The sequence below is a fragment of the Physeter macrocephalus genome, chromosome 6, assembly GCF_002837175.3.
Source record: "Physeter macrocephalus isolate SW-GA chromosome 6, ASM283717v5, whole genome shotgun sequence".
In the NCBI taxonomy this organism is placed as follows: domain Eukaryota; kingdom Metazoa; phylum Chordata; class Mammalia; order Artiodactyla; family Physeteridae; genus Physeter; species Physeter macrocephalus.
Genome location: NC_041219.1, coordinates 86912187 through 86929785, shown reverse-complemented (window position 1 = coordinate 86929785; position 17599 = coordinate 86912187). Strand labels below are relative to the sequence as shown.

Genomic DNA, 17599 nt, shown 5'->3' with positions numbered 1-17599 from the left:
AAAAAAAAAATACCCAGCATCTGACCCTTCCTGATCATCTCTACAACTTCCATCCAAGCCACCACCATTCCTTCTTTGGAGTACAGTAGTAGCCTCCTAACTGGGTTCTCTGCTTCCACTTTAACCATTTCTCCCTATTTTGTTCTTTCACCACACAGTAGCCAGAATAATAATAATAATTACTATTATTTTACCATTTTAACCATTTTAAGCATACAGTACAGTGACGTTACGTACATTCACACTGTTGTGCAACTGTGATCATCGTCCTCCAGAACACTTTCATCTTTCTAAACTTAAATTCTGTGCCTATTAAACAATAAATCTCCATTCCCCACTGCCTCCAGTCCCTGATAATTACTTTCTGTCTCTATGAATTTGACTACTCTAGGTACTTCATATAAGTGGAATCATACAGCATTTGTCTTTTTGTTCCTGGCTTAATTCACTCAGCATAATATCTTCAAGGTTCATCCATAGTGTAGCATGTGTCAGACTCTCCTTCCTTTTTAGGGCTAAATACTATTCCATTTAATGCATATGCCACATTTTGTTTATCCATTCATCTGTTGATGGACATTTGGGTTATTTCCATCTTTGGGCTGTTATGAATAATGCTTCTATGAACATTGGTTTACAGAATTACTTTTTTAAAATGAAAATCAGATCATGTCATTCCTCTGCTCATAACCCTCCAGAGGCTTCCATTCACACTTAGAATAAAATCTAAACTCTTTCCCATGGCTTACCAGGATCTGTAAGTACTGGCACCACAGCTCCTCCCCTTATTTCAATTAATTTTTCTACATAGTACACATCACTATCTGATATTTTATTATATATTATTTATTTATTATTTATTATTATTTATTATATATTTATTTATATTCTGCCTCTCCCAAGTTATTACCTCGATGAAGCCTAGGATTTTTTCTCTGTGTTTTCACTCTGTCCCTAGTACTTAGAACAGTACCTGGATAGCTTGAGAAATATTTGTTGAATGAATGAATGACACAAGCATGGTAAATCATTAATGATTTAATGAATCAGAGAAATGAGCTTTACAAGCATTATTTAAATGCTTTTTAAATAATCTGCATTTAGGGAATTCCCTGGCGGTCAAGTGGTTAGGACTCTGTGCTTCCACAGCAGGGGTCACAGGTTCGATCCCTGGTCAGGGAACTAAGATCCCACAAGCTGCTTGGTGTGGAAAAAAAAAAAAAAATCTGAGTTTAAATCTGAGGAAGAATTTCCCAACTAGGTAGGTGAAGAGAGGTATGGAGGATATTGGCAACCTATGAGGGTCCTGAAGGGAGGTTAAAATCATCCTAGTCTAACAGTAAAAGTTCTTAATATTAACAAGAATCATGATAGTAATACATGGTAGCATATAGTAAGTACTTATTATGTGACAGACACACGATTATCTCATCACAACCCTTTGAGGTAGGTACCATTGCCACTGTTTTACAAATGAGGGAATTGAGGTTAAATAACTTATTCAGGGTCACACAATAAGTGTTAAAGTCAGGATTTGAATCCAGGTCTCTCTGACTAACTCCAGAACCACCTTGCTCTATTCCTCTTTGTCCATTTGTTCATTCATTCATTCATGTAGTTATTTATTTAACAGTGTACTCATTTATATATCCTATGTACCAGGCACTGTGTGAACTGTTAAGTGTCCTTACTTTCAAGAAGCTTACAGTCTAATGTAGGAAGCTAACATTAAGTAATTACTGATTCGTGTATATTTATAAACTGAGATAGGTGTGCTAAAGGAAAGACAAGATTCTACTAGAGGCTACAACAAAAGAGTTTTACCTGACTAGGGTGTCAAGGAGGCTTCCCTGAAAAAGTGATCCTGAAGCTGAGAGCTGATGAATGAGCAGGATTTAATTAGGCAAAGTGGAGAGAGATGGGGAGAGCATTCCAGGCTGCAGGAGCAGCAAGTGCAAAGGCCCTCCTGCAAATGGAACCAAGATCTTCTGGAGGGATGAAAGAAGCCTAGGGGCTGAAGAGCAGAAAGCCAGGGGTGAGTAGTATGAGAGGAGACCAGCAAGGTAGCAGGGCCAGACCACTGCAGACATTGCAGTAATAAGATTTTGGGTATTTTTTTGTTGGACAAGTTGGAGGAAACAGACACTCATATATTGCTGGTGAGAATGCAAATAAATATAACCTCTATGGAGGGTAATTCATCAATACCTATAAAAAAGTAAAAATATGTAAAATGACATATTTGTCAGGTTATTTGTTGCAGCATTGTTTTTAGTAGCAGAAGATTGAAAATAACACAAATATCTTTTGACTCATTAAATTGATTACAGTACATCATACAAAAGAATCAAGTAGGGTTGTGAAAAAGACTGAAGACACACTGTGCTGGCTGGTATGGAAACATCTCCAAGATAAATTAAGTGGGGGGAAAAGTTGCAAATTAAACTCTGCATAGTTTGCTGTTTGTATACTTAAAAGAGGGGATATAAATTTATATCAGTATTTGCTTGATTGTAATGAAGAAACTGTGGAAGTATATATAAGAAACCAGTTATGTGGTTGTGTGGGCTATGTGGGTTGGGGGAGGCTGGGTAAAGGAGAATAAGAGTGGGAGGGAGACTTTTCACTTTATACTTCTTGGTCCTTTTTGGTTTTCAAAGCATGTGAACATATTACCTATTCATCAAAAATGAATACGTACATGTAAAAATACTTTCCACCTTTGTCTTAAGGATAATGCAAAGCCATTGAAGAATCTTAAGCAGTAGGGTGATGTCACAGTTGGCTTTAGAAAACAGTTTCTGAGGTGAGAGAATGAATTAGAAGAGGGCCAGAGAAGATGCTGACCAGACATTTAATGAGACACCACTTCATACCCACTAGCATGGCTATACTAATAAAGACAGACAGCAACAAGTGCTGGTGCAGATGTGGGGTAATTGGAACACTTATACATTGCTGGTGGGGATATAAAATGGTGTGGCTATTTTGGAAAGTAGTCTGGCAGTTCCTCAAAAAAGTTAAACATACAGTTACCGTATTACCTAGCAATTCCTCTCTTAAGTAAATACCCAACAGAATTGAAAACATATGGTGGTTGCACGCGTCCCCACGCACCCTCACAGTCAGCGGGTGAGCCGGGGCAGCAAGGCAGCCTCCTTACAGCTCTGTGGAGGGCCTTGGGCCTCCCTACTGGAGCCGCTGGCAGGGGCCAGCCTTGCAGTGGTGTGTTCTAGGTCAATGGCTTCTAAGATTCCAGCTGGATTCACTGGACTAGGCAAATGGGGCATCCAATGGCAAAAAAATCTCATGAAACATGGCTATCTGCTTGTTATTTATGATGTGTTCCCTGATGCATGCAAAGAATTTCTTGATGCAGGTATACAGGTAGTGTCTTCCCTAGCAGATGTAGCCAAAAATGCTGATGGAATTATTACAGTGTTGCCCACCAGTATCAATGCAATAGAAGCTTATTCTGGAGCAAATGGAATTCCAAAAAAAATGAAGAAAGGCTCACTATTAATAGACTCCAGTACTATTGATCCTACAGTTTCGAAAGAATTAGCCAAAGAAGTTGAGAAAATGGGAGCAATTTTCATGGATGCCCCTGTTTCTGGTGGTGTGGGAGCTGCTCAGTCTGGGAACCTAATGTTTATGGTGGGAGGAGTCACAGATGAATTTGCTGCTGCCCAAGAGTTGCTGGGGTACAAGGGCTCCAATGTGGTGCATTGTGGAGCCCTTGGGACTGGGCAGGCTGTGAGGATCGGCTACAACACGCTGTTGGTATGGTATGATTGGAACTGCTGATGCTATGAATCTGGGAATCAGGTTGGGGCTTGACCCAAAACCATTGGCTAAAATCCTGTATGTGAGCTCAGGACAGCTTTGGTCAAGTGATACTTATAATCCCATACCTGGCATGATTGATGGAGTTCCCTTGCCTAATAATTATCAGGGTGGATTCAGAACAACACTCATGACTAAGGATCTGGGATTAGCACAAGACTCTGCGGTTAGCACAAAGAGCCCAATCCTTCTGGGCAGTCAAGCCCATCAGATCTACAGGATGATGTATGTGAAGGGCTACTCAGAGAAAGCCTGCTCATCCGTGTTCCAGTTTCTACGAGAGGAGGAGACATTCTGAGTTTGCCCTTTGGCGGTGGACACTGTTGGAAACCAGAGTCTATCTTGGAACCTCCTTATAGCTTGCTCCACAAGTAAATGGGTCTGTCTGCTTCTGATTGTCTTGGTCACAGTAAACCCTGGGATTTTTCACCCATTTTTAACTGCTTATTCTTTTTTTTAAATCTATTTAGCAAACATATAATATCTGAAAATTTTTTTTCTGTTAGCTACTGATGGTCCTTGCTAACTAGCTGACTGACCTTTTTCAAAAATTTGATCCCTGAGCATCTTTAACTAAATAGTTGCATATTTCAATCAGGATATTATTTACTCCAATTTACAAATAAAACCACATTTTTTTAACAGGATAAAACATATTTTAGGGGAACGAAAAGAAACTGGTGTGAAGAAAGGACTTATAGAAAGGGGAAGTATAGTGAATTACTACCTGTGTCCCTCAGAAAGTTTGTCCTTTTAACCGAGTGGTGGTATTCTTGCATTACTGAGGTTACTAATTTATTTTCTAGGAGTTGATAAAGCAAGAGAACGCCTTGCTGCATGTTATATAATTTGGACTCTGTTACATTTATCTTGGTGTGTCCCTCCTGTAACAACTCCCAATACTCAGCAGACTTGTTGTTTATATTTTTGTTTCCTTGTACATTCTTTTTTTTTTTTAGTAATTTTATTTATTTATTTATTTTTGGCTGTGTTGGTTTTTCGTTGCTGCGCGGGCTTTCTCTAGTTGCGGTAAGTGGGAGCTACTCTTCATTGCGGCACCCGGGCTTCTTATTGCGGCGGCTTCTCTTGTTGCGGAGCACGGGCTCTAGGCACACGGGCTTCAGTAGCTGTGGCTTGTGGACTCAGTAGTTGTGGCTCGCGGGCTCTAGAGCGCAGGCTCAGTAGTTGTGGTGCTTGGGCTTAGCTGCTCTGCCGCATGTGGGATCTTCCCGGACCAGGGCTCGACGCCGTGTCCCTAGCATTGGCCGGTGGATTCTTAACTGCTGCGCCACCAGGGCAGTCCTCCTTATACATTCTTACTACATGTTTTTTGACTTCAAAGGAATGACATCTTTAGAACTGTTTCAGAGCCAAGGATGATATATGTTTTAGATAATTATTACATTATTCTAAATATAGCCATATAATTTTGAATTCAAATAGATTTCTATGCTGATAATAAAAAAACATAAGTTTATGCACAAACTTGTACATGAATGTTCACAGCAGTGATATATATAATAGGCAAAACGTAAAAACTATTCAAATGTCCATCAGCTGATAAATGTATAAACTAAATGTGGTATATCCAAACAGTGGCATATTCAGTATTTCCTTAATAAAAAAAGAATGAACTACTGATTCATAGTACAACATGGATGAACCTTGAAATATTATGCAAAGTGAAAGAAGCCAGTCACGATAGGCCACATGTTGTACAATTTTCCGTTTGTATAAAATATTTAAAATAGAATTTATAAATTGATTAGTGGTTGCTAGGGCTTGGGCGGAATGGGGGAGAGGTAGGGAGAGGAATGGGGATTCACTACTAATGGGGTATGGAATTATTTTAAGGGGGACAAAAAATGTTCTAAAATTAAATAATGGCAATGGTTGCACAAGCTCAGAATATGCTAAAAACTATTGAACTGTACCTTTTAAATGGGTGAATTGTATGGTATATGAACTATATTTCAATAAAGCTGCTTTAAAAAAGAAATAATTTTAAATATTTAAATTCTAAGAGGCATCATGCACATATAGACACATCAATAATTTCTTTCAAACTCAGTGATCTTACAAGGAAGAAATAACTCAGATATAAACTGCATTAAAAACAAAAACAAAAAAAGTGCCAGTCCCAATTCATCTCAAATACTTAGCACAAACCTGATATAAAAATATATCAGTATGTACTATGGTTATGTAAAACATAATATAGTATGTCAACTGTATTTTAATAAAATACATATAACAAAAAAATTTTAATTAAAAAATTAAAAATTGGGGGCTTCCCTGGTGGTGCAGTGGTTGAGAGTCCGCCTGCCGATGCAGGGCACACGGGTTCGTGCCCCGGTCCGGGAAGATCCCACATGCTGCGGAGCGGCTGAGCCCGTGAGCCATGGCCGCTGAGCCTGTGCATCCGGAGCCTGTGCTCTGCAACGGGAGAGGCCACAACAGTGAGAGGCCCGTGTACCGCAAAAAAAAAAAAAAAAAAAAAATTAAAAAATTAAAAATTGGGACTTTCCTGGTGGTCCAGTGGTTGACTCTGCCCTCTCAATGCAGAGGGCCTGGGTTCGTTCCCTGGTCAGAAAACTAGATCCCACATATCTCAACTAAGAGTCTACATGCTGAAACTAAGAGTTCACATGCCGCAACTAAAGATGCTACAACAAAGATCCCGTGTGCTGCAGCTAAGACCCAGCACAGCCAAATAAATAAATAAATATCTTAAAAAATTAAAAATCTATAAAAAATTTTAGTTCAAGATGACAAACTCATTATAAAATTTATCTTCAAATTTTTTGTAGCTCACAAATTTGGGATGATTATAATGTTTTCATTATGGTTGAGTTCAAAGTATTTAATTTCCATCATGTGTTATACTTTGACCCAGAGTTATTTGGAAGACTCATTTTTTTTAACTTCCAAATGTATGTTTGTGTTGCCAAATGCACACAAGCTCACGTGCCCGACGCACAGTGAGGCCAAACCAGACATTGGAGTTTGGAGCAGAGAAAGGTTTATTGCAGGACCGAGCAAGGAGAACCAGCGGTTTGTGCTCAAAAAACCCAAATTTTTTGATGGTTTTCTGGGAGGAGTTTTTATAGGCAAAATTTGGGGCGAGGCCTGCAGGACATGTGACTTTCTTCTAATTGGTTGGTGGTGAGGTAACTGAGATGGTATTCCAGGAATCTTGTGCTCAGCTGGAATTTACCATCCTCCAACTGGGTGGGGGGGGGTCTTAGTTTTCACAGAATAACTCAAAAATATATTGTTATGTATATCCCTTTGTTACAGACGAGGGTTCTTGGCCTCCCTAATCAATAGAAATTGATCAGGGGTCAGACGGGAAATTCAGGCAAGGCTTTACTGGGGCCCCTGCTACAGCAGGGGGGGGAGCAAGAATGTACAAGTTCCCTTGCTGGATCGCTCCCTGAGGGGTGGGTGGTGAGCTTGTTCCTTATATGGGGTGAGGGTAAGGGTGTGTCCAGGGTTTGGGTTGGAGGGGTGCCTTAGGTGTTTTGCCCACCCCTTAGGTGGTGGTGTGTGCAGGGGCATGCGCAGTACCCTGCTTTTGCTGCAGGCTCTTCAAAAGTGGTAGTTGGATTTTTGGTCTCTTTGTATCTTTTGTCCAGAATTTGCCCCAACTGTGCATGCACATTATTTTTAGTCCCGTACAGTCTCTTTGTATTTTGTTGCTCGAGGAGAGGTGCGTCCAGGTGCAAAAACTGCAGCACTGCAGCAAAGGGTCCCAGGTCCCAGCCTGTCTCACCTTCAGGAGAAACCAGGACCCTGCTTTACTGATGCACTATTGTTTTTTGACTGTTCATCCTTTGTTTCTGCATTCCCTCCCTTCCCTAATTAGCAACTGTTTGAATCTGCCCTTTGGAATTCAGGGAAGGTCTAGGAGGCTAAACCCTTTTTCCTACAAACTAGAAAAGGGGAAACGGAAAGGCTTTTGTACCCGTGAGGGCCCCACAGGGTCCTGCTCGGTTTCATTTGTATTTATATTTTACGTTGCAGTCAAAGAATACAGTATGTAATACACAGTTCTCTGAAATTTGAATTATATTAGTTGAGACCAATTTTTAAAAATGTTTTATGTATGCTTAAGAAGGATAAGTATTTTTAAATTTTGGGTGTATGGTTCTATATATATATTCATTAAATCAAGCTTGTTTATTGTGTTATTAAAAAAATAGAGGCCATTGCTGCAATCCGGTTGAGAGATGATGGTAGGCTGGGAGCAGAGAAGATGGAGAGAAGTGTAAGGATTCTAGATTTATTTGGGAAACAAAATGGACCCTTCCTGAAGTTAGAAGGAGATGCGGGGTAAAGGTGCAGGAAAGAGAGAGCCATCAGGATGAACTTCTTGGTTTCTGGTTTATGCAATTTGACAGATGGCGGAGCTATGCAATTGAGATAGAGACTCCTAGGAGAGATTAGAAATCTCTGTATTTTCCTCAAGAATGTTTCCTTATTTCCTGTGGGGACTAAGAGGGAGGCGGCAATATTGAGGCTTGGGGTGAGATTTAGCAGCTCTCCGCCCTTCCTTAAGCGCTCCATATATATATGTCTGTATACCGCTTATCACAGTATATTCACATTACAAGGTGTGGCACCCACTGGACACTAAGGGCTCAGAGGTCAAGGGTTGAGTTTCCCCTAGGCACTCCAGGACCGCCCAGAAACTGGCCCCGCCCTCTCCTAGCCCGTTTCTCCTAGCCCCGCCCCCAGGAATTTCCGGCCCGCCCGCTCCTCTGTACCGCCGCGTCCTGAAGCGCCTGGCTCCGCCCCTACCGCAACAGCTGCCTCCTAGCCTAGAGTGATTGACGACTATGTTCTCCAATTGTAACGCCGAATGACCATATAGTACCAATCAGGCGGTAGCAGAGGCGGATGCTGAAGCTTAAGGTGGGAGGGTGACTAGGAAGTGAGAGTGGAGGCTGAAAAGAGGAGTCCGCCCAAGCAGTGGTGTAGAGGTGACGGGACGCCTGGATTCCTCAGTTTCCTTCTTTTTCCATTCCTGGGTGAGGGGGTCCCTTCGCAGCTGGGAGCCAGGATCTCTATTTGCCTTTTTTAATGTGGGAGGGGGTATGTCTAGCTATGTAAGCGTTTGAGGATCTTTCCTGAGCCGCCTACCTCCTTTCGCCTCAAGGCAGGTCCTTCTCTTAGCCTGGGGTGGGGGTCCTGTCCCCCCTCACTCTTCTCCGGGAGCGGTTAAGTTGTTTAAGATCCCTTCGCAGCTTATGGGTGGCTAAAGTCTTCCGGACTCGGTCTCGGAAAGGCAGATGAGTGATGGGGATAGCGAGATTCGCGGAGTCTGCCCCTCTCCGGAGGACTTAGAAACCTCCAGCCGCGGCCAGAGCTAGTGGAAGGTGGAGGGGCCCTGGGAGCTAGGTTCCTGTGGTTAGGGAACTAGGAAGAGAATAGGTGTTGGGGGCGAAGGAACGGGTGGAAAGAAACATTTCTTCTGTGGAGGTCGTGGTAGTTCTCTGAGAGACTGTTGCGGAGCGGGAGGCGTTGGAGTTGAGCTTGGTCTCTAAAACCCCTACCCATTTCTGGGCCGTCAGCTTCTTGCCTTCATTTGTTTCTTCTCAGGCTGGAGAAAATACCTGAACATGTGGAATCCCAATGCCGGTAGGTGTTTGGGGGATCTCTTTTCTTGCTCCAACCCCTTTTCAGAAGGGCCACAACAGAAGGTTTCTGTGTCAGTTTCTCCTCCACCTCTCCCCTAACCCTCAAAAGCAAAGTCCTTAGTCCATAGCTGACCGATGCTCTCATCTTTCCCTAGAGTTCACTGTCTCCCTTTCTCCCCCGCCCTGCCAGGGATGTTACCTTTTCTCTCTCTTACGTAAGTTTGTCTCCCCTACCCTCCATTTTCTTTCCTCACCTTTCCGTTTGCCTTTAACTATTGAGTGAGAAACGAAATCCTTTTCTTTTTGTTGTTGTTTGTTGTCAGAGGTTCTGGGCAGTTCTAATCTTAATTGATTCTTTGCTTCTTCCACCAGGGCAGCCAGGGCCATATCCACACCCCCCTAACGTCGGGTACCCTGGAGGTTGCAATCCTGCCCATCCACCACCTGCCACCCCTGCCTTTCCTCCAGGCCCCTTTCCCACTCCCCCAGGAGCACCCCAGGGGAATCCAGCCTTTCCCCCTGGTGGGCCCTGTCATCCTGTGCCACAACCAGGGTATCCAGGATGCCAACCCTCAGGTCCCTACCCCCCTCCATACCCACCACCTGCCCCTGGCATGTGTCCTGTGAATCCATTGGCTCCTGGCATGGTAGGACCAGGAATGGTGATTGACAAGAAGATGCAAAAGAAAATGAGAAAAGCTCATAAAAAGAAGCAGAAACACCACAAACATGGCAAGGTCAGTGCCCTCTGGATCCTGGCTAGTAAGGGGTGCCCCCTCAGAGGGACTAGAGAGGCAGTGGGTGGGCAAGGAAGGAGGATTCGAAGTCTGAGGACGTGGGGCAGCGATTGTGTAAAGGATTCCCACTGGGAAGAATCTGATAATCTTGATAATCTTGAAAAGAATTATTAGGCTAATTAGGCCTTCTATCTGGGAGGGGCTAGGCTGAGCCTTAGAATGGATATCAGAATCAAAAGCCTTTCTAATTTGCCTTTTTCTTCCCTGAACTCCATCCCTCCCCACCCCATGTTTGTTTTAGCAGGTTGGACACACCCACTGTGTCAAATGTCAAGTAATAGAGTCAGTCCTTTGACAAAGCAAAGTCTTATATAATAATTAACAGATAATAATCTGGCCCTAGTTCCTGGAGTTTCTTTCTCCTTCAGTATTCTCAGGGTGTTGTGTTAATTACATGGGCCTTATCGTCCTACTGTCTGGCAGGGAAACAGGACAAGAGCAGTCAGTGACTCTCAGGCTCAAATAAAATCCTGAGTTTCATGCTCAGCCCCAAGGCTAAGTATCCTGTATGCTCACTGCTGAAGGAAATCCTTGCTTTTGCTGTTTAAGGGACAGTCTGGTTCAAGACTCCTGACCTTAGAAAGCAAAGGGCACTTGGGTGGAGATGTAGGGCACCAAAGAATGTCCCATGGAGTGATCAGTGTTCATCTGGGTCTGATGATATCTCCTTTCCCCTTTCCCCTTGAAGCACTCCAGAGGAGTGTTAATTAGCAAGGGTAAAAGTAGCTCTCAGGACAACTCTGGAAGGGTTGAACCAACCTCGATCTTGAGGAGGCCTTAATTTACATTTTTCTGCCTAGTACTTATTTGCCTTATGGCTTTGGGTGCTAATCCTAGTTCTGGATCTTTGGTAGAAGTCTGAGGAAGAAGGAAACGTGAGATTGAATGGAGAGACTCAAAACTGTTTTTTATGACAGTTGTTGATGGGAGTATGCATGTAAAGAACCTTGACTAGGACTCGTCCGGCTTTCTCTCCCGCCTTCCTCACTTTCTCCCAGTTGGGGCTTAGGAAGAAGTAGGGACAGATGCACACACAGCTGCTGATTCTACTCACTTTTCTTAGACTCATAGCCCCTAGGAATGTCCATGCAGCTAATCATTATTATAAGGTAGCAGCTGTTTCCCTGCACTATACTATGCTTGTGCCTATAATTTATTCCTTGCCTAGGCATTGGCTTAGGTAAAGAAAATTGGAAATTTGCTCCAAATGCAGTAAATTCTGTGCAGTGATTTAGGATGGTTTCATCCATTCCTATATGCTTACTGCTGAAGGAAATCCTTGCTTTTGCTGTTTAAGGGACAGGCTGGTTCAAGACTCCTGACCTTCTTAGAAAGTAAAGGGCACTTGGGTGGAGGTGTAGGGCACCAAAGAATGTCCCATGGAGTGATCAAAGTTCATTTGGATCTGATGATATCTCCTTTCCCCTTTCCCCTTGCAGCATTCCTCCTCCTCCTCCTCTTCCAGCAGTGACTCTGACTGAATACAGGGCCTGGACCCTTCCCTCAAGTCTCTCCAGTTCTGCTCTCCCATCAAGCTTCAGATGCCATCTTGTACTGGGGGAAATTAGCCCTTGTGTCCCTCCCCCCACCACCCCTGCAATCTAAGCCTCACTCGGCTGTTCAACCCTAACTGGCTAGGGAAAATGGGAAAAGAATTGCCATGGGCTAGCAAAGGCCATCTTGCCACTGCTTGGATAGAACTTTTAGCTGGTGAATTTTGCAGGAGAACTATTTTTTGAAGATGGTGAGATTTGAGCTAAATGCTGCAGACAAGTCTAAGATCTGTAAAATGTGATTTTTAAAATTTCTTTTGTAATACTCATGATTGGGGAGATGCTGTGGAAATTTAATTATGGAAAGGAAAAAACGACCTGTACCTTTCTTGTAATTGTGGCATGCTTGGATGATTTAGTGGCAAATAAACATTTCCCAGCCGGCCTTTTATTGATTGCACTCACTTCAAGGCTGCTGGGAAGTGGAGTCCGTTTGGCTGATGAGCTTTGCCATTTTGGAAACTAATCTCTACTCCTTAGCTCAGTATGCTCTCTCAGGTCCTCCTCTCACTCTCCAACTCTCAGTCCAAATAAAGCTGTTTCTCCTGGTCTCTGTTCACCTGTGCCATTACCGTGGTTGGGTCTAGCACATTCTACTACTTTTGCCTTCCATGGACCCTTTAAAGTGCATCAGTTTTATGGTAAGGAACCAGAGCATCATCAGGAAGACAGCATACTGTCCTTATATGTCTCTAGTGGGAGGATCCTTCAGAATTGGTTCAGGCTTAGTGGAATGAATCTTTACTGTCTTCCATTTGATGAATGGATATAGGTCTTTAGCATAAGTTTTCATATCTGCTACCAAGGTTCTCAACCCTGGCTGCCCATCAGCTATCAGAGAGTGATTTAGGGCTTTGCCTGAAAGACTCTTGATAAGGATGGGGCCCAGCAAATCAGGATTTTTAAAACACTGTGGGTGATTCTGATGTACAGCTAGAACTGAGGGCCACTGGTTTACCAAATGCCATACATGGTATTACACATTGGGTTCTCAAAGATCTGTTGAGTAGAGGAAAAAGACATCTAAGAGAACTAATTAATATAGATGCTATAAAATACCAGAGATATATAAACCTAAAAATAACTGGGAAGTGAAGGAGGAGTCAAAGATGACTTCACAGGAAAAGTGACATTTTACCTCTAGGGCCGTGAGTGGAGAAACATGAGTACACAAAAAAATGAAAGAATAGATCTACCAAGTGGATGGCGGAGAAGGGCTGGGAAAGGCATGTGCTTAGGTACAGGGTCTAAAGCTCCATAGCATGTTTGGGAATCACAGGTATCCCAATGGAGCTAGATTAATTCCCTGGAAAAGTAGTATTGAAGAAATACTGTGTTCCGGGTGTTGAGGTACAAAGATGAATAAGACAGTCCCTGCTCTTCATGGCCTGCAAGAGCTAAGGGAGCAGATAGATATGTGAATATGTGAATAGGTTATTATAATACAGTAAAAGGGACCACAACAGAGACAGGGATCAAGCAGTGGGGGAGCAAAGGAAGGAGTGACAGTGCCAGTAGGAAATGAGTGAGGTCCTGGCTGGGCCTCAGGATGCGGAGGAGGTTCCTAGTTGGTAAATAACATCAGCTAACACCAAGCATTTATCATGTGCCAGGCACTAAGTGCTGTACATTTATAACTTGTGTTAATCTTCCCAGCAACTCTTTGAGGTAGGTACTCTGCTTCCATTTTGTGGAAGAAGAAAACTTCAGTCAGGATTTGAACTCAGGCAGTGTGGCTCCTGTGTCTATGCTTTTAACCCAGTGGATTTCAGGCAGAAGAAGCAGTTTTGCAGAGGCACAGAGTTGTAAAAAGGTGTGGGATGAAAGTTCAGGAATTCCTGAGCCTGAGATACCATACAGGAGCCTGAAAGCAGGAAATGAGGCTCTAGATGGGTCTAGAGGAAGGAGTGGACTTGAGAGATTTTACTGAGGTGGAACCCACAGGGCTTAGGGATTGAGTGCGGGGCTTGAACAGGGAAGGAGTGTTTTTAGTTGGCTGGATTGCATATACCACTTGTCCCTGGGGTGAGTTATATGAAATAAATGCTTAAAGTAAATATATTAGAGCTAGCTTCTAATTTTATTAGGAAATCCAAGACCAAGGCCTGTTTTCCAGTGTCCTGGATTTGGGGGCCATTCTAATGTTTTTTTCCCAATCATACTCCGTTTTCATTTACTCATCAGCTCTTCCTTTTCGAGGAGGAGAGGGAGATGTGGGCACAGGGGGATTGTGAGGTGAAAGAGAAACAGATGTTGACAAACAAACCACAAATTAAGGAGAGAGAATGAGAAGGGGCTCAAGGGGGAAAACACAAAGAGAAACAAAGAAATTAGGGAGAAAATTCACTGACCTCCTTCCCCAGTTTTAACCATGGACAGCCCATTTCTCCTTCCTGGCTTTTCTAAGTCACATGCACAGCACCTTGCTGTTTTGCTATTGTTGTTTCTCAAAAGTCTATTAACTTTTTGAAAGCTAAAAGTAGTACATGTACTTGGGGAAAAATTGTAACATTTTTAATAGGATGGTCAGTGAAAAGTAAGGTTCTCTTCTCATTGCAGATTTCCAGCTTCCTCCCCAAAGGCAACCATGATTACCAAATTCTTTTGTAAACTTCCAGAGCTATTCTGAACATAGTTAAATATCCTTTCCCTTTCTATTGTTCCTATTGTTCCCTTACATTGTTCCTATTGCCCCTACCCCGACTTTATATCAAATGGGAGCATAGTACAGGCCCTCTTTTGGACCTAACATTTTCCCATTTAATTATCTATTTTGGAGTTGATTCCATATCAGTGTGTGTATGTGTGTGTGTGTGTGTGGATAACATGGTTTTAACAGCATTTCATTCAACCAATCTTTTATTGCTGGAATTTTAGAATGTTTTCAACTTTATACACTTAACTGCTGTGGGGAGCATTTTGGTACATATATCTTTGCCAGAGGTTGAAAAATTGGATGCTTACAGCTATATCTGGCCATGGACTTTTTTTGAGCGACCACTCTCTGTGTTAATTATCAGACATTTTCAATAAAGTTTCAGATTTCAGGCTGGAAACGCTAGCAATAGTGGGCCCACGTTTCTGAAGACAAATTCTGGCCCCTGAGTAGTGGTCATTCCTTATAGATGGACCCTGTACTCTCCAGTCTTCTTATCATCCTTTCAGCTTCCTGTTGCCTTTCTTTAGGCCAGTTACATTACTTGCCTGGCTCCCGAGAGCACTAGGTTGGTGCGCCCTGTTTTGTGCATCAGTATAAGACTCTAAAGATGGTGGTTCTCACGTTTTTATCTTATGCCCAATGTCCATGAGAGGATCTGGGATTCTGCCATTCTTTTCTTACTAGGAACTAAGTATAGTAAGATTTCCACACAATTAATTGAAAATGGGAAAGGATAGGAAACCCATTAGGTCTATTAATAAAATACAAATTGACACTGTAGCTTTGGGGACTGTTAAATCATGGGATGAGTTTTCAGTTTGCTATCTTTTCGGAATCATTTCCCTGTATCAGGTTGTTTTGTAGCTGTAGGCAAGTTCACTCACTTGACTAATTTGGTTCCCCTTCTGAGAAGAATTTATTGATTCATAAAATTATCAAGTGTTGCTACTGGATGCATCTTTTTCAAAGCTGGCTGCAACTGTTGGCCAGTCCCAACAGAAGCCATGTTATTGTTAGTAGAGTTATGTTGTGTTATTTTATCAACTTTTAATTTGATCTTTGTTTTGCCCCCGTTATTAGAGATGATTTCACAGATAGCCACTCACTTTCACCCCAGCTCTTAGAGCCCCTGGGGTGTTAATGACCCAACTGCAAAATCTTGAAGTTAATCTGACCTTCAGCCCAGGCCTCACAGTAAGCCTGCTCCTTGGTTTGCTTTTTTCTGGGTGTCCTAACATTTTCCTACCTCCTTTCCTCTCTGTCAGTATTTGCTCTGCCCCTTGCCTTTGCCAAATGACAGAGTTCTTTTTACTTCTATCTCACATTGTTCCTAATGCCCACCCATCATTTGGAGGGTGGGAGGAAAGGCATTGGAGACCCCAAGCCTTATTTTCCACTTCAGAAAGCTATCTCTTTTCAGATAACTCCACTGAATTGGGGTTGCCCAATAATACTTGACTAATATTAAGGCCAGAACTGACACCTGAAGAACTCAAAACAAGGGTAAATAGTAACCCTGTAGTAGCTGTCTCTTTCAATATCCTGCTTTTTATTTTGTTTTATTCCCTTCCAGGGCTCTTCTCTATTTTTTAAACACAAGTTTTAATGTGGAAATTTACAGATATATACAGGAGTAGAGAAAGCAGTTTAATGAACTCCTGTTTCCCATAACCTAGCTTCAATAATTATCAACACTTTGCCAATCTTGTTCCATTCCACATTATATTTTTTCCAATTTTTATTATGAAAATTATTATTATTTTGGGGGGGCACACCACGGGGCTTACAGGATCTTAGTTCCCCTATCAGGGATTGAACCCAGGCCACGGCAGTGAAAGTGCAGAGACCTAACCACTGGACCACCAGGGAATTCCCTGAAAATTATTTTTTTAAAGTTTGAAGAACAGTACAATGATCACCCATAAACCTACCACCTACACTCAACAAGTGTTAACATTTTACCAAATTTGCTTCATTTATATACCTATGTGAACCATTTGAAAGTCTGTTTCATACATCATGACCCTTCACCCTTAAATATTTCATCATGTACGTCTTAAAACAGCATTTCTCCTGCATAACCACAATTCCATTATCACACTTAAGAAAACGAACAACACCTCCTAATATTTGCTAATATTCAGTTCATTTTTGAATTTCCTCAGTTGTCTCCAAAATGTCTTATATAGCTGTTTTTCTTCTTAAAAAAAAAAAACAGGATCCAAACAAGATCCACACATTACATTTGATTATCATTCTTTTAAATTTCTCCTCTTTTCCCTTCCCTTCCTTTTCCTCCTCATCGTTCTTTTCGAAGAGAACAGCCTAGTTGTCTTGTAGAATGTCCTAGATTCTGGATTTGCTGATTATCTCCTTGATGTGTTTAACTTTTTCCTTTATCCCATGTAAATTTCCTGTAAATTGCAAATCGGGTCTGAAGGCTTGATTATATTAAGATTAAACACTTGACAAGAATACTTAATAGATGATGCTATGTACCAATTGCATCTCACCAAGGACTATGTCAAAGTTGTACTATTAGTGATGCAAAGTTTGATCACTTGGGTAAGGTGGTGACTATATGATCTTTCGATTTAAAATTTTCGGGTTTCTTTCTTTTTTTTCAAATAGTCCATGTGATATTTGGCACCAGGATAACATCCTGTTCCCTAACAAACTTTCCCTTAGAGTTTTGATGATTGACGGCACTTGCTTGAATCACTTATTTCATTTTGGGTTGGAGAATGAATGGTGATTTTCTAACTTTTTTATTTCTCTACATTCATTATGTGGAACTCTTGAAAAAAGTTTTCCCTTATCGACTAGGGATGAACTACAGTTCTTCCTAAAAGAAAGGGTAAATGCTTAAATATTTCCTTTTAATTACCAATTTTCAGAGTAAGTTGGTGTAAAAGTGACCTCCAATGTGGCAAATTAGCTTTTTTTCTCTTTCTGAGTATCACTATAGACTACTGGGTTTTCCCGGCTCTTGTCAGTCTCTCCTCACACATCCCATTTTCCCCTGTCTCCTTTATCCATGGCGACTGCCAACTCTCTCCGCACTTACGCCTGGGGTTTCCAACCAGCCCGCTAGGGGACACT

At 42.0% G+C, this 17599-nt stretch overlaps 2 protein-coding genes across 7 annotated transcripts; both read left to right on the top strand.

The window, feature by feature from the left end:
- Positions 1-2664: 2664 nt before the first annotated feature.
- LOC102984938 (3-hydroxyisobutyrate dehydrogenase, mitochondrial-like) lies at positions 2665-4871 on the top strand. Its single transcript, XM_055085160.1, is given in 2 exon segments — positions 2665-3785; positions 3787-4871. Coding segments are annotated over 2 exon segments (1053 nt in total). The 5' UTR covers positions 2665-3090; the 3' UTR covers positions 4145-4871.
- A 3898-nt stretch (positions 4872-8769) lies between these two features.
- Positions 8770-14551, top strand: PRR13 (proline rich 13). 6 transcript variants are annotated; one of them, XM_028491304.2, is made up of 5 exons: positions 8770-8879; positions 9451-9489; positions 9644-9703; positions 9861-10225; positions 11725-14551. In XM_028491304.2, the coding sequence occupies exons 2-5, from the start codon at positions 9471-9473 to the stop codon at positions 11764-11766; spliced, it is 486 nt and encodes a 161-aa protein (XP_028347105.1). In that variant the 5' UTR covers positions 8770-8879; positions 9451-9470; the 3' UTR covers positions 11767-14551. The 6 variants fall into 6 exon arrangements, with proteins under 6 accessions (XP_028347105.1, XP_007125821.1, XP_007125820.1 ...); XM_028491305.2 differs by having other exon boundaries at positions 8816-8831; XM_028491307.2 differs by lacking the exon at positions 8770-8879 and adding an exon at positions 8923-9007.
- Positions 14552-17599: the final 3048 nt, after the last annotated feature.

Bases quoted from the DNA above. Each gene is read 5' to 3' on its own strand.
- PRR13 (XM_028491304.2), top strand. The intron at 9,704-9,860 runs GTAAGTTTGTCT...TTCTTCCACCAG, and splicing joins TTACCTTTTCTCTCTCTTAC to GGCAGCCAGGGCCATATCCA. The intron at 10,226-11,724 runs GTCAGTGCCCTC...TTCCCCTTGCAG, and splicing joins AACACCACAAACATGGCAAG to CATTCCTCCTCCTCCTCCTC.